The following is a 22,733-nucleotide window of genomic DNA, read 5'->3' as shown; positions in this document are numbered from 1 at the left end:
GTTGGGTGGTAACCAAAATCCATATTTGAAAAATGGCAAAAGCTTATTCTCCTAAGCTGTAGAGATGATTAGAATGCGACAATTCCATGTTTCTGTTCAGCTGCTATCCTAATCTAGGCAGCTGGACAGTATAAAGATACAAAAATACACCAAAAAGCTTCTGTTAAAACCAAAAGCTGGGTTATCTTGCTTAACAGGTACTTCTTTGTTCTTTTTTTCATATTGGTTCAGAGGAAATAAGCAATAAAGAGAGCATCCTACCTAAGATGAGAATGCAAAAGGCAAGAAAAGATGAAGCTAATCGTTGTTACGTTGGTGATGTCACTGCCCCAGTATTTTGTATTCCACTTGTGGCTTCTAAGCTGCTTCAGGCTCCTTGCTAACATTTGATTAAGGCATCACATGGTGTCTTGAAGGTGATATGGCAGCTGCCCCCAGGCAATTTGAAACAAAAAATAGAGGTGTGAGTGCGCCCACACACATATGGACTGTATTGACTTATACAGAACCAGTCTTCTGAGAGTGGTGACAGATAGCCAATGAGTCTGGGTCTTTGACTGTGCTCTGAAAAACACTGTTCTGACTGTAAATTTTGCCGACTTGTTTGGAGCAGTGTATTAACTCTCTCATAAACTGCCTGCGCACATTTCTCTATTTTAAATGCGGTTCATTCTTTCATGGTTTTGTGAGCCTCTGTTTGATGACAAAGTAGCTCTTCGCTTGTCAAAGGCTGAATGCCACTTCTGTACAGCGCTGGAGCTTTTTGTGCCTAGCTATCAGTGCATGCCAGTGTTCAACAGCAAAGTGATGAATTCATAAAATGTACTAGCTGTTCAGCATTAAAAATTCTGCACCACTAGGACATGATAATTGCACAGACTTTTGAGAAAATGTTTTGGGGTTTGCTTTTACAAAACGTCTCTGTGTCTGGGTGTTGATGCTCTAAGCCCTACTTGCATGAGGAGACTTCTGCAGCGTTTCCCCCCTCTCTAAATAGTGTGTCTGCTGCCGTGCTCAGCTCCAGGCTGGAAGTGCTAGTGAAGCCTTCCTTTACACATGTGGGTGACAGAATAATCTATTTTTTTCCCCAAGACTGTTTGCGGCAAATAAGATATCATAAGGAATCAAGCAAATAAGCATTCTCACAGGAAGTGTTCAGAAAGCCGATCTGAAAGAGCTGGTGTGTTTGCAAATCACCCAGATGAGGAGCAGAAACAACGGCATGTGACTGGGGTGAGTAGTCCCACTTAGGAACCCCAGCGAGCCAATACTTCATTCATTCATTCAATATGTAAGGTGAATAGTGCCATTGCCTCTAATTCCTCTTGAGGGTTTTTCACATGAATCGTATATGCAGGCTCTGCTGTTCCATTTATAGATTTAAGTTTTGAAAAAAATGGAAGAGTTTGTTACTAATGCTACAGCTTGTAAGGGAAAAGCATAGACAAAGCCTATATTTGGTTACAAAGTATGTATTTTATTACATGCCCTCATTAACTTGTTTGCATCTCTGAATACATAGTGGTAAACAGTTACAAGAATAGCCTTAGGTCTCATTCAGTTTCATGCCATTTGCCCTTAGCAAAATCTCTCATGTTTCTGTGACCATGACAATTAAGCACGGAGCTCCTGGTGGGAGACGAAGGGGTGTCAGAGAAACCAGAAGAGTTGCTCTGAGCAGACAGTGGTCAAAATTCTCTAATCTAGATGCTTAAAGATAGGCTCCTGTGTCCATGTTTGACCACAAAGTAACCAGACTTCTCATAGGTATAGCGCTTCAGCTGCTTTCACTGATTTAAATTGTTTTCAGGTGCCTGAATTAGAGACTAAATTTCAGAGGGTGTTATTCACAGCTTAGAGGTAATGCAAAATGCAGTTACTCAGTGCAGTTATTCTTTCTGCTTTTATTGTGTGCTCAGATGTAGAGTTAGTTAGTACTCAGATGTGTGTAGTTCCCATGCCTAACTGGGGAATCAGGGTTTGTTTTTCACATCTCTATTTCATTTTCTTTACATCAGTCAGTCACTCATTCCTGGCTCTGCAAAGAAAAAAAAAGAAAAAAGCTAAGCCTTTTTTTAAAAATGTGTATCACATAATGTGTTCTTTGAGGGTTGGAGCCTGTGCCCATTGAGGTCAATAACAACGCTTCTATTGACTTCAGTGGTGCAGAATCAGGCCCTGAGGCTCAAAGAATCAGTACATTGTTAATCCCTTGATGCTAGGAGGGAAAGGGGCTTGTAAGTGCATATCCCACTGCCAACAAAGGGATGCCAGGCAGTTAGCATTTCATGCACCGAAAGCATATGCACTTAAAATCCATACAGGTTTTAGAAGTCTGGATGAAGTATGGTCCCTCCCTAGCTTCCCCCAAAGTTACATCACTCCAGTCCGTAATAAGGAGTATTAGCCAGATACATTCAGAGAGTAAGAGGAAATTTCCTAAGAAATAACAATGTACAATAGAACTAACTTTTCCAGTTTTTGATTTAAAAAAATATTAATTAGCAACCCAAGTTGTGCTGAATTAATCAGACCAAACACAATTTCAGCATATTTATGTAGGGAGCAGAGGTATGGTCTGCTTGTTTTATTATCTTCTCTGTCATCGATCATGTACAGGACATTTTACAGAGTAAAGTTTTGAAATGATTAACTGCCCTGTTCCCCACAGTACTTCGCACATTTGATCGATTTCTAGTCATTTCATTCAGCCCTGACCTTGCTGAGTTACAGTCATTTTTATACTCCCAAATCCAGTTAATCTGTGCTTAGTGTCTGTGTATCTCTCGACAACCAAAATACTTAAATATTAAACAACTTTAGCTTGTAAGTGTCTAATTCTGTTTGGGCTTCCTAAATTGTTGTTTATGGTATGATTGTAGTACTCGGCATACAGATTGTAGGGCCAGATCCTGAGGCTTATAATCCTTTCTTAGACAGGAAAATCTATTGAAGATGAAAGTGAACCCTCAAAATTTGTGAGGTTATTTGGCTCAACCTCCTTTTTTAGAGAAGAACCTGTGTGGAGGAGAATAGCCATCTGTGACTGAAGCACTGAAAAACATTAGGCAAGGAGGGGGAGGAGGGAAGAGGAGGTAGAGACAGTTTTCTGATTGCCTGGCTCCAGTGGTAGGGAATACTGTCATGTCTGTATGCACCAGCTTTCCTTTCCATGCTGCTCCTTGCTCAGGGCTGCTTCTGTGATCCAAGTACCTTTCATCTCCAAATCATTTTGGGGAAACTGCCTTTCCTTCCCAAATCATCCACTCTGCTGAAGAGAAGGCAAAGTCACAGAGCTAAGATACATGCCCACCCCTCCCTGAGCAGTTTTGCCCAGCATGGGGAGTCTGTTCACTGCACGCTCTCACTCGGCAGTCCTGCTCGCAGGGAGGGTTAAGAAGTGGTTGTGTTGGCTTTTGCACCGAGAATAGGCTTTCACTGCTCTCCTGCTTCTGTCTGCCAGGAAGAGCCAACATAGCTTGCGGGTGCACGCTGGACTCCTACGAGCAGCTTCAACCAGGAGTGTTGGAAGTTTGAGTGTTTTACACTCAATAAACCCCGCTGACAGGTTTCAGGCTGCAAGGATGTCACTGGGGCAGCGGTACCACACAGACACCATTGAGGGCCTTGTTTAGCCTGCAAAGACTTTTCTTGCTTGTGAGATCGGGAGGGGAGAAATATAATTTGACTCTGAGGTTCTCAAATGAGTTTGCAGAACTGAGAGCTTGAAAGCACATTTCTGATCTTTAAAGGACTATGTTTGATACATATAATCCAGAGATCCATGGGACTCCATAGTGCTGTTTCTACAGAGCTGCTGGGAACTATTTCATTTCGGGGGCAGCTGGAAGCATTCCACCTCCTGAATTGGAAATAGATTTCCTCTTATGGGGAATGTATACATATATATACTGCATGTTTTTCAGATGTGATGATCACAGATTAATCAAAATAATATTATAATAATGCTTCCTCTGTCTTCTTGCATACGTCGTTTTAAGCTATATAGTTTTAATATTTTGAAGACTATTAGTGAGTCTGTGAGAAAGTCTTACACTCTGCACTGGACACGTACAGCAAACACGATTTTGGAGTAAGTCTCAGGGCAAGCAGAGCATGATACATACATGCAATGAGAAAAATCAGGTTAAAAGTGTGGAGAGGTGGTTGCAGGAAAGAGAGGAAAGGGGACAGAAGATAGACTGAAATGAAGCGACTTCATACTAGATAGTTATATATCCTACGTAATGACTTGGAGTCCAGTCTGACATCCACTCAAGTGAGCGAGGGTTTCTTATTCAGTGCACACAAGGCCAGGACTTTCTCTCAAGGCTACATTTTTGTATTTCTAGGCCTAATGGTCTGAAGACATTGAGGCAGTCTGTGAACTTGGAAAAATACTGTTGCTATTGAGAGCTGTCATTCAGTCTCCTTTTGGCTGGAGTAGCCAAAATGGTCTTGTACGTTCCAAAACCTCGCTAATTCAGCAAAAGCCTTTTGATGAACACCAGCTAAATTGAGAGAGTAGATCTTCCCTGATGAACCAATTTTGGAAATTTTAGTTATATTTTGTCATCAAAAATCAACTTTGCTGACAGATGTGAGAAGTGCTGTCAGCTGATATTTGGGTTTTTAGCTTACAGCTATAATTCAGAGAAAAGAATTATTTTCATGTATCTATTTTAGAAGATCAATATCAGCTTCTTTGAAATGCATCATAATGAAGGCATATGGGAGTGTAAAGTTATGGGGACTTTGTTATTTGATCAAAGACCCTTCATAAATATGAGAAATACAGGAAGAATCTCTAAAAGGTTTTTTGAAAAAGTTGGTACATATATTTCATACTGACTGTATGTAGAAATTAGTCGATTTTCAATTCATTATTGTGCAAAGTATGGAAAATGCATTCACTGAGAACAAGTAAAACAGCTGGATTCTGGCCTTGTTTTGAATGCAAATCTCAGCATGCTTATGAAGTTCCCAATGTCATTGCCAATGTGAAATAGCTGTTTGAATTCAAGCAAATCTTGCACTGCAGTCAAGGAGGCCTGAGCTAGAACAGCAGATGTATCTGGAGCACATGAGCACACACGCATCCTTCCCTGCTGCTGTGGAAGCACGTCCATCACAGCCCAACATTTACCTGGGTTGACAGTAGGATTGCAAAGGTATTTCCCAGGCTGTTATTGTCACTGACTTAAGTTTCTGTATATATTGTTTCATGGCATGTTTTAGAACAATTTCTGCCTTTCCTGAATTACACCTGAATTTCCTGTCTTTCCTGAACTCAGGAGATGTCACCCTCCTGAATTACAGTGTCATCCCCAAGCCTCTCCCTTCTCCTAGTCACACAGGGTCCTTTCCCCAGAAGTCCCACATGAACTGACCTCGTAGAGCAGCAGCACTGGGCTAGCAGGCTGTTGTTTGTCTGCACGAGGATTTCCCACAGACTGCTGACTGGACAGGAACTGAGAGGGCCCCCGGCAATTAGAGTTTCAGCAGTCTGGGCCATATATTTACAACAACATAGCTTGCTGCTGAGGTGACATCCTTCAGAGTTCTTCTGAAAAAGAGCATGTTGAATGAAGAATTAAATCCTGACTAGAGGTATATAAACTGGCAGGTAGTTTCTGGCAAGAGCCAAGTGAGACAAACAATTCAGAAACTACGGGGTCCAGGAAATAAACAGCTCTTGAAAGACTATGGTCATTATGGCCTAATTCACAGAGAATTGGAATAATGTCCCATCTCCTTCTTGCTTACCACAGAGATTTGATTTATTTGCTTTTCACATTCTCATTATGTTAGTAAGTCCACAAAAGAGATAGTTATCCTCCAAATCCTCCAAACTGAATCCCTAATCCAACTGGATATATATAGGAAACACATGGTTTCACGTGTGCCTTAAAGCCAAACTCCTCACTGAAAACTTTAGGAGTGCTGCTCTACTTAAAGTTCAGCTGAGCTCCAACGGCAAAGCCAGGTTCAAAGTTCATGACTGTCTGGGCATAAAGGCTTGTGCAAGGCTGGGTGGAATGAAGTGCCCTACAGCTACAAATAAGCCTGCAGCGAAAACATACCCTTCGGTGCTGCTGTCATTGGCTTTCACCTTTGACAGCAGAATGTTTCCCTAAAGAATAATGGAAACAAATACTTTCCAAAAGATTTCCAGCATGTCGCTTTTCATATATATATTTAGTACTTCAAAACCTTATAACAGCACTCCAGAAATTTACAGCACCAAGGAGCCCTATTTAGCAACGCCTTTCCATTAATCTGCTTTTTTTTTTCCTGCAGCAGCATAATTATGTTAGAAATAAGGAAAGCAACTGTGTATTCATAGTCCAATTTAACAGGCCCCAATACTTTGCTAAAGCACTGCAGTGGATCAGTTGGAGTTAATTATTATACACGATTACATTGCAAATAACAACAGTTCATCAAAGTAATGTGTAAGGTCTGCCTTGCAACACAAAAGCAAGAAATTTCAAAGTTAAGTCTAAAAATATGTGTTTGCATTTCCTCCTTAACTCACTACATCATACTTAAAGCATTGCAGCCCCAAAGAAACATTGTTCAAGACTGGATACTTCTCAGGTACCCCTTCTGATAACTGTGCAGAGCTGATTAACAGGAAGGTGTTAAGGTCAACTCTGAATTGTCTTGCTTTTGGAGATTTAATTAACTGGTTAATCCCTGGGTAACTAATTGTGGAGTAGGATGCTGCTTGGAGTGAGTCTGAGAGTCATAACCTAGGTATGGGAGGTAGAGCTAGTGTTTTTGAAATGGAGTGATCTTTACATAAACAGTTTCCAAGGCAGAACTATGAGGCGATCTCTCTGCTGCTTTCCCCCCTCCAAAAAAGAATGCCTACACTCTTCTATTTTGTACTTTCTGATGTATGGAGAACTAATACCTTACGAGATTTTTTTAAACAAAAAATACTAGTCCTGCCTCTCCAGTTGTTCCCTAGCCTCCCTCACACCTCAATAATGTGGATATATAAAGAACAAAATAGGCTATTAGTAGCTTTATTCAAAGACCACTGAAGTCAACAGAATGATCGTTGATGAATGTAATACTTTTTAGATTAAACTCTAGGCTAGTGCATCACAAGTTCCAAGGAAATAGTGGCTGATGCATTGAAGGGAAGGATTTTATTTGATTTACATTTATTGTGTTGCATTTGTTAGGATACACAAATGATTATCTCAAATGGCCTACCAGAAAAGTCAAAGAATCTTTCTTTCTCAAAGAATGAGCACCCGCTATTCTTAGTCATGGGTTGATGTCTTAAACAGTTCTCCATAGCACCAGAGGGGCCTCCAGTAGAAAGGGGAACAATCAGGTTTGATAACCCTATCCCTATGTAAAAGATAAAATAACCATTTAAAGAATAAACAGTCTTTCAAGATTTCCTTATACAATTGGAAGTAAAAAGAAAATATCACAGTGCTTCTTTTTTCAGTTTAATTTTGCACTCTGGAAACATGCTTCTGCAGGGGGTATATATGCAACTGAGCTAAATAGTAAAAATACATTTTTAATTCAAGATTATAGAATCATTTTCAAATGAAATTTCTGTCCAAAATTTAGTCTTAAGGGATGCCCAGAAGAATTGTTGTGCCGGCTATCTAACTCCTAAACAATATACATGGAAGGGTGAAAGTAGTGAAACCAAATTCAAAAATCATGTAGTGGTATGTGGGCCTTGATCAGAATCTGTGTGTCCTACAAAACATGATGATTGCATTCATATTGCAGAAAAGTCAAATAGCATCCATTTGTGCTACTCCACAGTAGAAATAATTTCAATGATCTAAGATACTTTACAGTGGATGAAGATTTGGCCCAGTATATTAGAAAAGCAATCCTAAGAACCGTTTAATTACCAGCACCAGATAGATGGGTAGTTCTCGCTTGACTTTGCCAGAGTCAATTGTACTGTGAAGTCTGCTTTTGAACTTGGTGAAATGAATGGTGCATATACAACGCAGTGCTTGGTCATCACAGGGAGGATGCTCTAACAAAAAACTTCCCCCAAATTGACATTTAGAGATAGCAGGGATCTTACTTTCACACTAGTGCTTGAGTGCTTAGCTATTTTTGAGTGCTTATGGGTACACAACAGAATTCATATAAAAACAGGATTCTAGCAGATTACATGTTCAAGAGCAGTTTCAAGACAGACTGATACTAAAACAACATTTAACAGATGATAGTAAGTATCTCTCACCCTGCAAACCAGGTCTGTGGATTCCTTGGGCCTCATGGGCTACTTCTGAGGAGTCTGCAAAAGGTAGTTAAGGAGAGTAAATCTACTGTCAGTTGACTTCAGTTTGCTCTATAGTGGCTGTATCAGATCTACTGGAAAATTGCTATCGGTGAGAATTGCTATTATAAAACACTTTTGCATTTCTTTTTACTTCTTACGCCTTCTGTTGTGCTGAAATAACAATCAGATAATCAGTCAATTTTATACCATAATTATCAAGATCCAGCACACTTCCTACAAGGTGTGAGTTACAAAGCCAAACAACTTTTAATTAGAAAATAAGTTTTATAAAGCATGAGAATACGTCTCTTAATATTAGATACACTGTTAATATGAGACTGAAAATGCTTCTCTTTTCAAATAAACCACTGGTTTTTTGCAGGATTTGCTTGTCTCCCGAACACTGCAGATTATCAGAACCACATTGTGTTATTCATATCAGTGCAAGTGTACAACTGTGGTCATCTTTATACTCTCGGTTAATCCCACTGAAATCAATAAAACAAACCACGTTAGGTGAAATTCATCTCTGTGCAGATGGACAATGCAAGTCCTTTGTGATAAGACAAAATATGATTTAAAGGCTGTGTGTTAGGTCTTTTAGTATACAAGGGTCAAAACTTCCTGCCTGTGGGTTAGACTGTGATGTTACAGTAGGATATGTCTTTTCTTCGTTATGATGCTGCTCTACTGTCTTCTCAGATGCTGGACTGTTCTGTAAATTCCCTCTATTAACAGCTTGTTAGCATCATTTGCCTTTTTCTTCCAATTACTGTCTTGTTAGACCTTGAGATGCTGTTTGAATTGGATGGTAGGTTAAGTCTCTAGCTAAAAAGAAAAGTTTTAATAGCTGCTCATTTTTACCATGTATGCTATTGTGTACTGCTTTCTTTTGAGGAAATACTTCATTTTCATGGAAGTTGTGTAAGGAAATTTTTTCACATTCAAGGTGACATTTCTTGGGTAGTGACAAAGTAAAAGAGAGACCAGCAATCCAGAGAGAATATATTTCCCAGGACTAAGGGAGAGACACCTTAACATTCCTGTTTAATCTAAGCTTCTTCCTGTATTAATGAATATCTTATTTATATGGAGAGAACAAGCTCTAATGAGAGAGTGAGGCTGATTACCTAGCCTAGTGCTCCGAGTGCTCCCTTGGGAAGTAAAACCATAGGTCCTTTGAACTTAACAGTGAACCGAATGACAGCCACAAGGCTTAAACTTTGTGACTACTGGCTTTGGGGAAGCTAGGACTTTCTCACTTGCTCTCTCTCTGATCTGGAAGTGGAACAGAGCAAATCTGAAATCCCTAAGCTTTAGTGAAAAGTGAAAATTCTTATTGTCTATACATTCTTTTCTAAGAATCAATGTCCTGTTTTCCAAGGACATTGTCACTAGAAGACACTATTACAGGTCTGAACTGAGGTGAACTGAGTTATGGCATTATATAAACTCACATTGGGAGGAAAATAGACCTTCTATTGGCAAAGTTATGTGATTATTCACTACTTAAAAGAGATTGTCTTTAAGAAGAATATGTTTTGGTCATCATATACAGAAATAAAAGTATTCAGTGGTCGGCTTATGCACAGAGTTTGAAATGATTTTGAACTGGATATACTTCCCAAGATTGCCTGAAATCTGTGTATGCAGGTATGAAAAAAGAAGAGAGAGAGGATTCACTTTATTAGCAGTGTATATGGGATACCATTACTTTTTGATTCGATTTACTGTTTCCTTAAGTAATAAATATAGGTGAACACAGCAAAAGTACAGGTTTAAATAAGAATTGAAGGGCTGCATTGTGCCAGCAGTGCCTAGCATACAGTTAATCAGAACACAGAATGCAATATAAATTGTTTCTGACATTATGGGACTATAATAACCCAGCCCCCTGGCTCTTAGGAGAACTAGAAGTATGCACTCTGAAAATATCCCAAACCCAGGAAAAATGAAGGCATTTGTACGTGCTGACTGTTTCCACATTTGTGTCTTAGTTGTGCAATTGTAATGCATATAGTTAATTACTATAATGGTCTATATTCAGTTCTAATAAAAGTTTTTGCAGGAAATCGCTTCTGCTACCTAAAGTTAAATTAGTCTGCAGTAATGGAGTAATGACTTATATTCATTAACAACTTTCCTCTTTGACCCTGTTCCTGTACAATTCTTGATCATCCATCCATGTGCTAGAACATATTCCCATATGCTAGATCATATTATTCTTCTCCTAAAATGTATTGGGTAAAACCCTAGTTCCTGTGACAAAGGTGATGAACTTGCCTTACATTTCTGTAGTTCCAGGATGTCACCCGTTGACTGTTCTTAGCAAAAAACTGAGTAACAAAAATGAATGAATCATTTAATCTCGTATTCTGGCTCTAATACTGATCAGTATAAAAACTTTCAGAGAGGTGAGACATACCGTAAGCTCCTGTCATGCATGAGGAGAAAGGTCTTCCTCAAGGCACACAGTAGCCACTTTTTACCATGAACCATGAATATTAATCCCCCCAACAGCTTTTTCCTAGTTAGTCTAATGAATTTGCATTTGTTATTCTAATTCATAAAGAATTTCAAGATTTTAAAAACAGAGAACTATTTTTGCCAAGAATACTGTGTAGAAGGGAGCTTTGTAGATTAACTCTAAATTGTGTAAAAAAAAATTTGTTAAAGTATCTTTTATCTGCTGCCTTTTAATTTCATTTTATGTTCATTTTATTCCATTTTATTGCATGGCAATGAAAGGTAAATAGGAGAGCTTTAGTAGTTTGTTCTGTGCACACTTATAATTTAATCAAATCTTAACTAATGTCCTTTTGACCTGCTTTATAAAGTACATGAAGCTGTCTGCATTCATTCTTCCTCTTTTGACACTGTGCTTTCCTCTTGACTCCTGCTATCTGTTGTTTCATCTTCTCCCTGAATCCCTTTTCATCTTTGCTTTTGTCTCTCCCCACTATCACTCTATCTGTAAACTGTCTACTGTAGAATTAATCAGGTTAGCTAATCAAAATGCTGACATTAACATAAAGTTCAGTTAATTGTGTCCTCTCTGTTTTATGAAGAAAAAAACAGAAAAAAGAAAAGCTACAACATGCAATTGGAAGTATTTGTTGTCAGTAATGATCTGGTTTTGTTGGTATTGACAGAACCACAGTAACTTCTAGAAACTCACTGACTGAACTTCTCCATTGCAATTAGAAATAGGAATTACAAAAGCGATAAAGTCAGCTTAGTACATCTAGGGTGAAATTTGAGCCAACCGAGTCCCAGTGTGGATTTTGCCATGACTTAATGCTAATGCCATGGGTTCCCTGCGAGAACGTTGTGTCCCAAATTCCATAGCCTTTTTCTAATCCAGTATTTGACATTACAATGGGAACATATTATCTAATTATAAATCATTACCTTGTCCTGCTCAGGTAGATAGTACTCAGAATCCCCTAGTGTTCCAAACGACTATAAATTGTTGAAACATGTAGCAGATTATGCTGCAGAATATTGGTTGTATTTAGTTAGGGAAGGTTTGGGAAAGCATCTGGCACGACTTCGGTTACCATGGAACTCATTAACCTGAGTCACTGAGCATCCCTAGCAAACTATATAAACTATTTGCTTGAAATGAATATCCACATAAAGCCAACTAAACTCCTACAATTTTGACCTAGGATAGACTGGGCTCACTGTAAAACACAAGAAAGATTATCTGGGATGGAGTCTCTTTGAGGTTCTCCAAAATCTATACAGGACAGCTGCTGTCCTATTTATATCCACGAATCTTATCATGAGACGATTGTCCAAGCAAAAAGTAAAGTGGGTAACAAAAATGCTAATAATAATATGGGTGTTTTGGGCTCCAGAAGGACAAATGTGGATGATGATGAAAGTTATTTGTCTGTTAGCATATATGCATTTTAGATTATAACTAGATTTCCCATTTTGATATGGGGCAAGTAAGCACCATTTGTCTTGGGGATTATATATCCATCCTACTGGCTGCTTATGAAAACGAGATTCTGCCACATTGCTCATTCTCATGCTCATTCCATGCTTTCATGCCATGCTCATTCTCCTATCCCTGGCTATTTTATCTCTTCTCTTGTGCTAACATCTGTAATATTAAACATAATATTTTCATAATTTTTTTCAGCACATCATCAGCTGTCAGTGTGGCAGGTGGCAGTCAGCCTGGAATACAGCTGCAGGGACAAGAAGAACTTTGTGGCAGCAGGTGAACAGAAAGCAAGCAAGGCCACCAAGAAAGGACATAAAAGGGAGAGGACAGCAGAACTGTCTGGAGGGTGTGTTAGCAATGGGCTGGAGGTAGGTAGAGTAGTCAGAGAAAAGTAGCTTGCAAGCGGAAAGACAAATTTTTAGTTTATAGGAACATGCTTTTCACAAGTATTTTGGATGTCAAAACTTCAGATACCTGTCTGCAGCTCTCAGGTCTATTACGCTTTCAAAGGACATATCAGAGAAGAGTGCTCTACAGTGGTTAAAGCCCAGGTATTGCTCATGATTTTAATTCTGGGGCTGAAACTTCTTGCCTAGATGAGCTGGGTCAGTTGCTTTCCCTGATTTTTAGATTTCCACATCTGTAAGAGGAGAAAACAATCCTATTTCAGAGGGATGTTACAGAAATTCACAGATAGTATTTGTGAAGTGCTTTGAACTTGAAAAGTGTTATATCTAAAGATGGCCTTTATACCCCAGGGACCACCACAGATAACCATTTCTTTAAATAGAGAGATCAAGTGACAACTGCCATCTCAGCCAAAACAGGAGACATTACCAGGCCCCCCGCAGCCTGATCCCTACCCCTGCCTGAACTGGAATAGACTCCCATCTTCTGGGAATCATTCTCGTAAAGGGACCCACGACATCTATCAACCAATGCATTTACCTGGGAGTAAGCAGGAGACACGGATGTGCTACTGAGGGCATGCAAATGTTCAGCAGGTCCTGCTTGATGAATGTGATGTCCAGTGCTTCACGTGTGCTTTTGGCTTCCTTTGAGAGCAGCGGTTTCAATCTGTCATGTTCTTCATTAGCGTGTGTGCAGTGATCTGATTGCCACCATGTCTTACTTACATGAGTGCTCACAACATGCTACAGCCAGCGTCACTGGTTATTTTACAAATGCAGAACCAAGTGCTTTTGATATTATCCCTAACTCAACTGAACATAGACCAAAAAACCACCAGAGTCTGAGATTAAGCAAAAAAAGAGAAGGCAGAGGGGGGACCAGGGGAAGGTGTCCTGCTGAAATCAGAGGAAGGGGAGACATCAAGTGAAGAGCAGTCTTCCCTGAGCCTGGGAGATGGACTGGGGTGACCTAATGTCTCTTTTCTGTCTCCATTTTGTACAGTTCTCTGAGTCTCAAAGCGGCAAAAAGAGAAAAGAGCTGCAGGATCTGTGGAGTGAAGGAGACGGGTGCAGGGTTAACACAGGAGAGACCCACGCTTGGCGGCAGCAGCACAGTATCTCCCTCTGCACGGACGAGCCAGGGGCAAAACAAGAGCTGGTGCTCGGCCGAGAGGTGGGTGGCAGCGACGCTGGCCCATGCGCCAACGCCCGCCGCCCGCTGCGGTCACCGCGAGGCCACCTCCGGCTACCCACGCGCTGGGGGCAACGCGGCATCAGGCAGAGACTCCCCGCCTGTCTTTTCCAGTGGGACAGATGAAACGGGGAGACGTTACTGGGGTCCTTCCCTTCGGGGGGGTCTGGAGAGCCTTGACGCTGCCCCGTGGGGGATGAACCCGGCCTCGGCTTCCTTCGCGTGGAGGCGCCGCGGGCGGGTGGGTGCGGGGCCTCGGCGCCGGGGGACGCGAGGGGCGCCGTGCCCTGGGGCCTCTCCGCCCCCTGCCCCTGGGGGGGGGCCGCCCCCGCACCCCGGTGCCCTGCCGCGCCCCGCCGAGGGACAGGCCCGGCGGCCCCCGCCGCTCCCCCCGCCCCGCCCCGCCCCGCCCCGCGCGAGGCGCCGCTCGCGCCCGCCCTTTCCCGCCTCGGCCGGCGGCGCGCGGGACCCCGGCTCGCGCCCCCCGCCCCGCCCCGCCCCGCCCCAGCGCCGCGCGCCCCCCGCGCTCGCACACACGCCGAGGCGATGCAGCTTTAAAGGGGCCGCTGCAGCCGCCGCCGCCGGCCCACGTGAGGCCGGGGAGCTCCCTGCGCCCGCAGCCCCGCGCCCGGCAGACGCCAGCGCCGCGCGCCCGCCCGCCTCACGCCAAGTTCGATCGATCTCCCCCGCCCGCCCCGGCGCGGCCCGGGCGGAGCAGCCTCGGCGGCGCGGGGTGCTGCCGCCGCGGCGCTGCCCACCATCTTTGGGGGAAGTCCCTGCGCCGGGGGGGGCGCGGAGACGGGGGGAGACGGGCAGCGGCGCAGCCAATGAGCCCTCCCCGGCTGGGGTGAAGACGAGCGGAGAGGGATCGGCAGGAGAGAGAGGAAAAAACGAAGACGGGAAGGAAGGCGGGGGGCGCCCTCCTCCTCCTGCTCCTCCTGCTCCCCGCCGCCGGCGCCGCCGCTGCCCCTGCCCCGCGCCCGCCGCTGCGCCCATGCCCGCGCCGCCCGCCCCGCTGTAGGGACCGCACCGCCGGGGCCGGAGAAAATGGGGCAGAGCGCGCCGCGGGCTCCGCTGCTGCTGCTGCTGGCCGGGCTGCTGGGGGCGGCCCTGGGCGGGTTCCCCAACACCATCAGCATAGGTAAGCCAAGCCAAGCCGCCCGGCCCGCTCTCCCCGCGGGGCCCCGGCGGCGGCTCGGCCGGCCCCGCCCGGCAGCGGCGGTGCCCGCGGGCGGCTCCGAGCAGCGCCCGGCGCGGCGCGGGCTCGGCGGCGGCGGCGGCGGCAGGACGCGGCCGTGCCCCGCGGCACCGCATCCCGGGCGGCGGCGCGAACGCGGGGAGCAGCGGTGCGAGCGCGCAGCGACCTGTGGCCCAGCGCGCCGCAAGGCGAGGGCGAGCGAGTGAAACTTGATTTTTTTTTTTTTTTTAATTTTTCCCCCCTTTTCCCCCCGCCTTGTCCCTCCCGGAGCGCGCGGCGCCACTCGCCGGGCTGCTCCCCACCGCCGCGGGCGGCCCCGGCGGGGCACGGCGGCAGGTACCGGCGCAGCCACGCCGCTGCCCTGCTCCCGGCCCTGGGGGCCGCCGCTGCGGGGGTCGCGCTCCCCAGCGCGCCCGCGGGCACCTCCGCGGGAGCGGCCGGAGCTCGGGGGGCGGCTGGGGGAAAACCCGCCTGGGATGCGGGGCTTCAGAAGCCCAACTTCGGGCCGGGAGCGCGTCTGTCATGTGCGCTGCCAGGATTATGTGCTCGCGCCGCGCCTGCTCTGCCCGCTGCTGCCCGAGATGTGCGGTGCTAAATGCAACTTACTGCGTCTGTCGCTTCTGACAGTTCGTTCTGAAATCCCCTTTCCCTTTTTTCCGTCGCAGGTGGACTTTTCATGAGAAACACCGTTCAGGAGCACAGTGCGTTTCGATTTGCTGTGCAGTTATACAACACAAACCAGAACACCACAGAAAAGCCCTTCCATCTGAACTATCATGTCGATCACTTGGACTCTTCCAACAGTTTTTCAGTGACAAATGCTTGTAAGTAAATACGTGCCTTTTAAAAATCATTTCCTCGTTACCCATCTTTACCTTCAGTTTCTTCCCGGTGGCCTAGAGTTACCATTCGTACGATGCAGTGCAACAAATGTGTGCGCGTGTGTGTACTGACGTGACGGTTAGTGGATTTGCAGCATTATATGGTCGAATAATATCTTAGGGAAAGTTCCCTTACCACTTCTTTTCCCCCCTTTAGGTTTGTTTTACAGAAAAACAACTGCATTACTTATATAGCAGCGTTGTGCAGCCGTGATTAGTGAATTCTTGCTGAAGTAACATCCCTTTTTTGTTAAGGCTACAGCCTAGCTGTGTGAAACAGCATAATTTGCAAATAATACCATGTAGGAGTAAAACAGAAACGGCTGTTTACAAGTGACCTTGAGACAGAACTGGAGGGGCTTACATGCCTTCTCTGCTCTAAAATACCGTTTTGCTTTGTTTTGTTTTTTCTTCACAGTGAAAGTCCTGGTTAAAAACTGATGAGGCTATAAACTAATGAATACCGCTAGAGCTGAAGGGAGAGAAAGCAGAATCAGAATCCTTAGCATTATGAATAATAGCTTTGCACAAGCAATGCATGTGTATAATTTGAGCCTTTATTAACAAAAGAAGCAAAACAGAACTTTGAGTAGTGATAATGTGGTGTTTAAAAAGAGAAATCCCTTTCTAAAAAGACTGATGTGTGTTCTGCATTTAAAAAAGCATTCATTTACCAATAGTAGTTTCTGAATGTTGGCTTTGCTGTTGGGTCTAAATGAACTTTTTAACATTTTTTTTCATAAACCTTTGAAAATGTATGGAGTCTTATTGGGAGGTAGTCATATATATTTTGCAATACGCAGAAATATGTCTGTACATGATCTAACGGACCTCAGACTGCCACGTACCAACTTTGCGTTATGAGCACAATTGCTGTTCATATACTCTCAGTATAGGATTTTTCTGAAGATGAGGCATCTTACTAATGTGGAGTCCTGAAAGATATTATTTGTTATTTTAAAACAATGTCATTATTTGAATATCTTATTTCTTTAATTTTTCTTTTTGGGGGTTAGAATAGTTCTTATAGTCTTCTCCTGTATAATAGGAAGGCTAGAAAAGTAGATATCTGAAATTCCAGGAAGAATAAAATATTTTCTGAGATAACTCATGGTTGGAAAATATACAATAAGGAAATACTCAGAGAAATTGTGGGCTGATGTTCTAACATACCCCCATGTGATTGCTTCTTGTTAGTGCAGCATCAGACTTTTAAAAGGGCTTTGAATTAGGACCTTTAAAACTTGGGGGGTGGGGGGGTTAATTATATAATATCCAATTAAAATACTCAGTAAAGTGGAAAAAAAGGGGTAAATAAGTGTGGCTGTACTTTGCATCTTATTTTACTAATCCTATCCTGCCTCAATAGCTCTTACAATAAACATCTGACTATTAATCCTTAATCAGTGTAATCCCTTCAAGAGGCTGTATCTCAAGCATAGTTTCCTAAATATCAATTATGTGGATTTAAACTAAATACATTAAACTGCTTGACTGATTAATTATTAATTGTTTTTTAAAAGTTCTGCTAGGACTTCTGCACAGATCCCACCAAGACAAGTGAAGCACACGGTCATTCAGAGGCAGTCAATGTATTATTTAGTTAGTGTGCTCCTCATCTTCTGACAGCTAATGATTTTTGTCATTGCTTAGTGAAAGCTATGGCGATTTAGCAATATGAGTCGATTTTCTGTAGTATCAGGCTACATATTCCAACAGACTTACTACTAATGCAGGAAAATTTGGAAAACTTAAATCTCTGGAGAAACCTTGGGCCAGAGAATACCAGCCTATAGTAACCTATTTAAAAATAGCAGATGTGAAAAAAGAAACAGAAGGAAGAAAATGGAAAGGTGACCTTGTCTGTAGCAACGCCAACCATCTAGTAATACTGTTGGTAGGAAAATTGTATAGTGAGTCCAAGTCACCAATCATTGAGAACAGTTGCTCTTTTCAGATCTGTAAGCAATTATCTTTGAAAATCAGGATGCTCATACATATCAATGCATGAGGATGAACTAATAGCTCATCATGCTACATGGCTAACGTGTAAAACATTCTGGCCCAAGTATCCTTAATCACATCCTCGCTTTCTAGTGGAGTGGCAGATAATTTCAGGGTACTGCTGTATCCATGAAGGAATCCTTTCCACAACATTTTTACTTCTACTGAAGATAAGCATAAATTGTCTCGAGTGCTGTCACACAACCTTTTGATCAATATTTGCAATTGGCAGGGATCCATATAAGAGAAACCTGCAGTGACTCTGACTGCCTTCACTGGAGAGAAAGGCTGCAACTGACTTTGTGGTGGGATATGTAAAGAAACTGAAAGGAAATCAGAGAAAGTAGCATGTGTAGGTTGAGCCTAGCGCCTGTGCTAGTCAGTAGCCATTAGCTAATCCTTTGCATTCCCCCTTGCTCTGAAGTAGATGACAGTGACTGTAATAAATGTTAATGTGTGCAGGGATTGAGGGGGGGCTTTGTTCAGGAAAGACTCATATTCTCACTGTACAACTGCACATCCTGCCTGCTTGGTGCAATCTGGTGCATTCCAGAGGCAGGAAAAAAATCTCTTCTGAAGTATGCTCGTGAGCCAGAAATATAAAGCCCACCTCCAATAGGGTTGATTTGGCAATATCCCATGATGAGAGCAAACTTGTTTAGAAGCAAATGGGGGGGGGGGGGGGGAACCCCTGCCCTAAGCCCCTCCCTCTCATTTGCTTTTCAGTTAAATGATGCTTAATCTGATTTTCGTGTACAACCTCTGTATTCCCTGCTTCACCGCTAACACTGAGCTTCTCTATATGTATTTAATTTACACTTACTCAGCGCGCGCATACAGTATGCATCTGCTGTCTACCTATCTACTTGGCTATTTATTTAGCTGTGTGATATCTTCATAGAAAGTAAATGCAAACACTGATGAAAATTCCACTGTATTTAAAGGTGAATTAAAGTTTATTGGTTGGTTTGGGGAGTTTATTCATCTCTTAAAATATGCAGCTTTCTGTCATTAGAGAAAACAAAAAGGAAAAAGTTAACTTGAGCTGCATATGGATAAAATGAAGTAAATCATGAATGGCATATCTTTCCTTCAAAATTGCTCACAAAGGGAATGAGCTGTCTTTTTCAAAATGGTACGAGTATAACAGCTCAAATGTATAAATTCATCAGTCAGGCATTCTTCATGTTTTTATTATAACCTCTGATGGAGGGTGTTAGTATTAATGTTGAATTATGCGTACAGTTCTGTAGATCATATTCCCTAGAAATAACCCGCGTATGCCTTTCTGCTCTGCACTTGTAGTACACTATACTAACACTGCTCTAGCCTCTGCAGTGTCAGCTCATTAGCACACAGATCTCATATTCCCTCTCTGCACTGTCATTGCAAAAAATTGCTGTTGTACACCTTTACAGCCAACAAATGTGCTCTTGGATTATATACAATTTGCAAGAAATATTTAGAAAAGCAAACTCAATCTTTTGAGAAATTCCATGGAGATTATCTGTTAGAAAGCATTAGCATTTGTAAAAAAATCTGTTGATCATGTAATGATAGTGGTGGGATGTGTACCGGAGAAAAGGGACTTTGATTGCAGAATCTACTTAATCTACAAGCAGATTCCCTCTTTCTGCTAAGCCGAACCTATCAGCTGCAAATTCTTGTCCCATTAATTTTTTTTAAGTCATTTCTTATATATCTTCCTAATCCAGAAGGCTGGTTTTTTTATATTTTGCCAAATTTTGATGTGTAGTTTTTTCTCCCCTTTCTCTCCCACAGGCACTTGTTCTTTCAGAAATAAAAGAGGGAAATATAATCACGTAGTTACCTTAAGTTGCTGAAATCCTTTAGCTGTTTGTTTGGGCACTTTCTTGAGGAGGTCAGACTTCTGCCATTCTCTGAAAATTATTCTTTATCATCCTTGTTCTCCCTGTGTTTATTTTTTAAAATTCAGCTTAGAAGATTTTAATGGAAGAAGTGCCTGGCTTTTGTTGTTCTGAGAATGCTGCAAATATGATACTACAGGGCTGATGTTGGAAAATTTTTCCAGTTTAACTGTATTTATTCCCTTTCCTGATGCACAGGCTCATATGTATACGCTCATGTATGCGTGCGTGTGCACACACACTTTCTCCCTAGGCACTGCTCAGCATTTCTTATTGCCAGTGGGCAGATAATTTGCTTCCCTTGCATCTGTGTATTCTTTGTCCAGTTGGCAAAGGACACTGATGCTGAAAGTGGTCAGCTCCCTGGTGCCAAAAGCATAAGCATGTCTCTCTGAAAGTCTTGCCAAGTTTGGGCTATATGCTGGTGGTTTTGCCTGAATAAAGACCACAGGGTAAGTGCCTACCTCTCCCAGTAAAGAATGCACCATGGTTTCTCCAAGCATGCTGTGGTAAAACACCTGGAAATGTGCTCTCCTCACAACTCTCTTCATTACTGATCCAAAAAATGCCTTTGATGCTATGAAGCTTCCTCAAACATTGCGTGTTACTGCTGTGTGACAATGAAAATAAGCTGGTTTTAGCTCAGGGGTCAAAGCTTTTGCAATTTTGGGATAGATGGAAAAGTGAAGCAGAATGTTGTTCCATTAAAGTTGGTCCACACTTCATTGCAAAGCAGAAGAATTGTCGTTAAGCTGAATGTGGTCTTGGTGCCACTAGAAGGAACCATATTATTTGAAATTCTGTTTCATTAAGAGTTTTGTAACTTAATTTTCAAAGAAGCTGAATCCCCTTTCCTCCTCTGCTACATATGTATGCATTTACATACTGTATAGATGTTACAGTTATACTTAATTCCCTATTTATTACATGGACACTTTTTTGAAATTCACCAAACGAGTGAAGAGTAAAGCACTATGCAGAAAGCCAATTTCCTTGTTTAATTTCAGAAAGATTTTGTGCCAATATAGAGATTAACTCATGCTCTTTCTTAGATAGCACTGGGCCTGCAGAACCCATTGGACTGTTAACATGAGTTGGAGAGCTACCAACTAACTCCAAATTCTAACAAAATGCATGACAGCTGTAGTTCACTTCCAGAAGGAAATGGAGTTGCCATGATGGGAAACAAGCATGCCACAGTAGCTTTTAACAGCAGTACTCAGTTTCAGGAACTGTCCAAGAACTACAGAAGACGGTGGGCTTCTTTCCCTTGGGTTCACTGCACACTGGATCTGTCCTGGTAGTGTCTGGGAGGTAGGAGGCCAGTCTACTGCAAGTGTAGGTTTGTTATGCAAGACTGTGAAGTGAAAAGTAGGAGAGGGAGCTGGTGTATCTTTAATGATTTTTGGTTCTGGCACAATCCGGTAATTTAACATTTTTTCCATCTAAAGTATGGATTTTGTCATTACCCCTTTTGGAATGCTAATTGTTTTAGTTAGGCATCCTTACAAGCTCTAGAATATGGTATTTTAAAGCAGCAGCTGTTTATAGCTCAGTTTCAAATCAAACAGAACAATATCCTTGAAAACTCTGGTACACTTATTGTGAGAAAGACGTTTATGTCGGTTTCCTGTTTGCTATTCCAAGGTACAGCCTGTGATCAGTAATTTTTATTCCATACAATATAGATCATTGGAAGGCCAAGGCCTGCCTTCTAAGGGAGCTCATAAGGCAGCTTAAAAACTCCATACCTATTGTCATGAGGCTTAAATTTGCTATACAAGGGTTTGTACCTCCACTAGAACACTGTAGCAATCTAAAAATGGAAAGCCAGAAATGATTGATCTATATCAAAACAGTTTCTGTGAAACTGTATGATGATCACTGTAGTGAAGCAATCTCCATGCTTCATCCATGGGCGGGGGGGGGGGGGGGTCTTCCAAAAGTATGTGTTGTATTTCCCATCAGAGGCAGATGTATGCTTCCCTCAGTTGTATTACCTGCTTTATATTACTGTTGAACTTTAGAATATCAAATGCCTTAGAACCTCGAACTCAAAATCATCTTTGAGTTTTTAATTTGCATTGTGAGGACCCCAAATAAGTGGCTCATGTTCAGCTGCTTGTAGGTATTGCAGTGCGGATGTTAACACCTATCACAGAGCTACACAGTATGTGCTCTGGAGTGACTGTTTCAGTGAGTTTGGAAATAGTTCTGCAGTGTTTCAGTTGTCAGCGTGTATCTATATGTGAAACATTCAAAGACAGTGTGTGCCTTTCTGGTTGTTCCCACCAAGATGTAAGCCTCATGGGTAAAACTATCATAGAGAGAGGAAAAGGAGATGAGGTTTCTGTGTAAAAAGGAAGTGGATGTAGGAAGGAGTTATGTCAATGCCTCCACCTAGCAGTCACTCCTGCCTGTCTTCCTGGTGGATTCTGAGGCACTGGGTCTGTTTCCTCGTCTTCTTAACCACTTCTGAAATAGCGAGTGGCAGTGTGCAGCCGTCACAGACGCTAAAAGGAGGCACAGAGGCCCTTATGCATGAGGATCAACCTGCAGGAACACTGTGATGCAGGTAACTTGTCCAGGCACTTGTAAAAAGGGTGAATTGCACTCCTAGAATTGGATGATAGCCCAGGTGAGCACTCTTCTGCTGGAATGGAGTGACCTATCAGATCACTTGTGTGTAATTACTTTACTAGACTATTTGGACATTTCAGATATGCTCAAAGTTGTTTTTATGTTCTTCAAAAACAATTTATGCATCCACTTTCAGACCACTTGTAAGTTCTGCAGTTGCATTTGAATGGCTGGTCCTGCCCTTGTGTTGGGCTTGTGTTGTTGGGGTTCAGTCACAAGTGGCGCTTGAAATTCTGATGAAGAATGAGGAAAAAAGTGTAGGGCTGCACTGAGATTCCACCTG

The 22,733-nt window shown here is 42.7% G+C and overlaps 1 protein-coding gene and 1 long non-coding RNA gene across 5 annotated transcripts in view; one reads left to right on the top strand and one right to left on the bottom strand.

Moving 5' to 3' along the window:
- Positions 1-1,462: 1,462 nt before the first annotated feature.
- On the bottom strand, positions 1,463-14,652 carry LOC112997184 (uncharacterized). Its single transcript, XR_010391024.1, has 6 exons — positions 14,597-14,652; positions 13,185-13,694; positions 12,711-12,876; positions 8,240-8,293; positions 5,391-5,566; positions 1,463-2,038 (listed from the first exon to the last, which is right to left on the bottom strand). It is a non-coding gene; the product is annotated as an uncharacterized LOC112997184 (long non-coding RNA).
- Positions 14,653-14,801: 149 nt separating this feature from the next.
- The window catches only part of GRIA3 (glutamate ionotropic receptor AMPA type subunit 3), a 158,624-nt gene continuing 150,692 nt past the window's right edge, over positions 14,802-22,733 (top strand). For all 4 annotated transcript variants that reach the window (XM_064518179.1, XM_064518180.1, XM_064518181.1 and 1 more), the window contains exons 1-2: positions 14,802-14,979; positions 15,702-15,860. In XM_064518179.1, the coding sequence (XP_064374249.1) occupies positions 14,886-14,979; positions 15,702-15,860 (253 nt within the window). In that variant the 5' untranslated portion in view covers positions 14,802-14,885. The remainder of the gene's footprint in view (positions 14,980-15,701; positions 15,861-22,733) is intronic.

This window comes from Dromaius novaehollandiae, chromosome 11, assembly GCF_036370855.1.
Source record: "Dromaius novaehollandiae isolate bDroNov1 chromosome 11, bDroNov1.hap1, whole genome shotgun sequence".
In the NCBI taxonomy this organism is placed as follows: domain Eukaryota; kingdom Metazoa; phylum Chordata; class Aves; order Casuariiformes; family Dromaiidae; genus Dromaius; species Dromaius novaehollandiae.
Note: the sequence above shows the minus strand (reverse complement) of the source record. Positions and strands in the feature narration are given on the sequence as shown.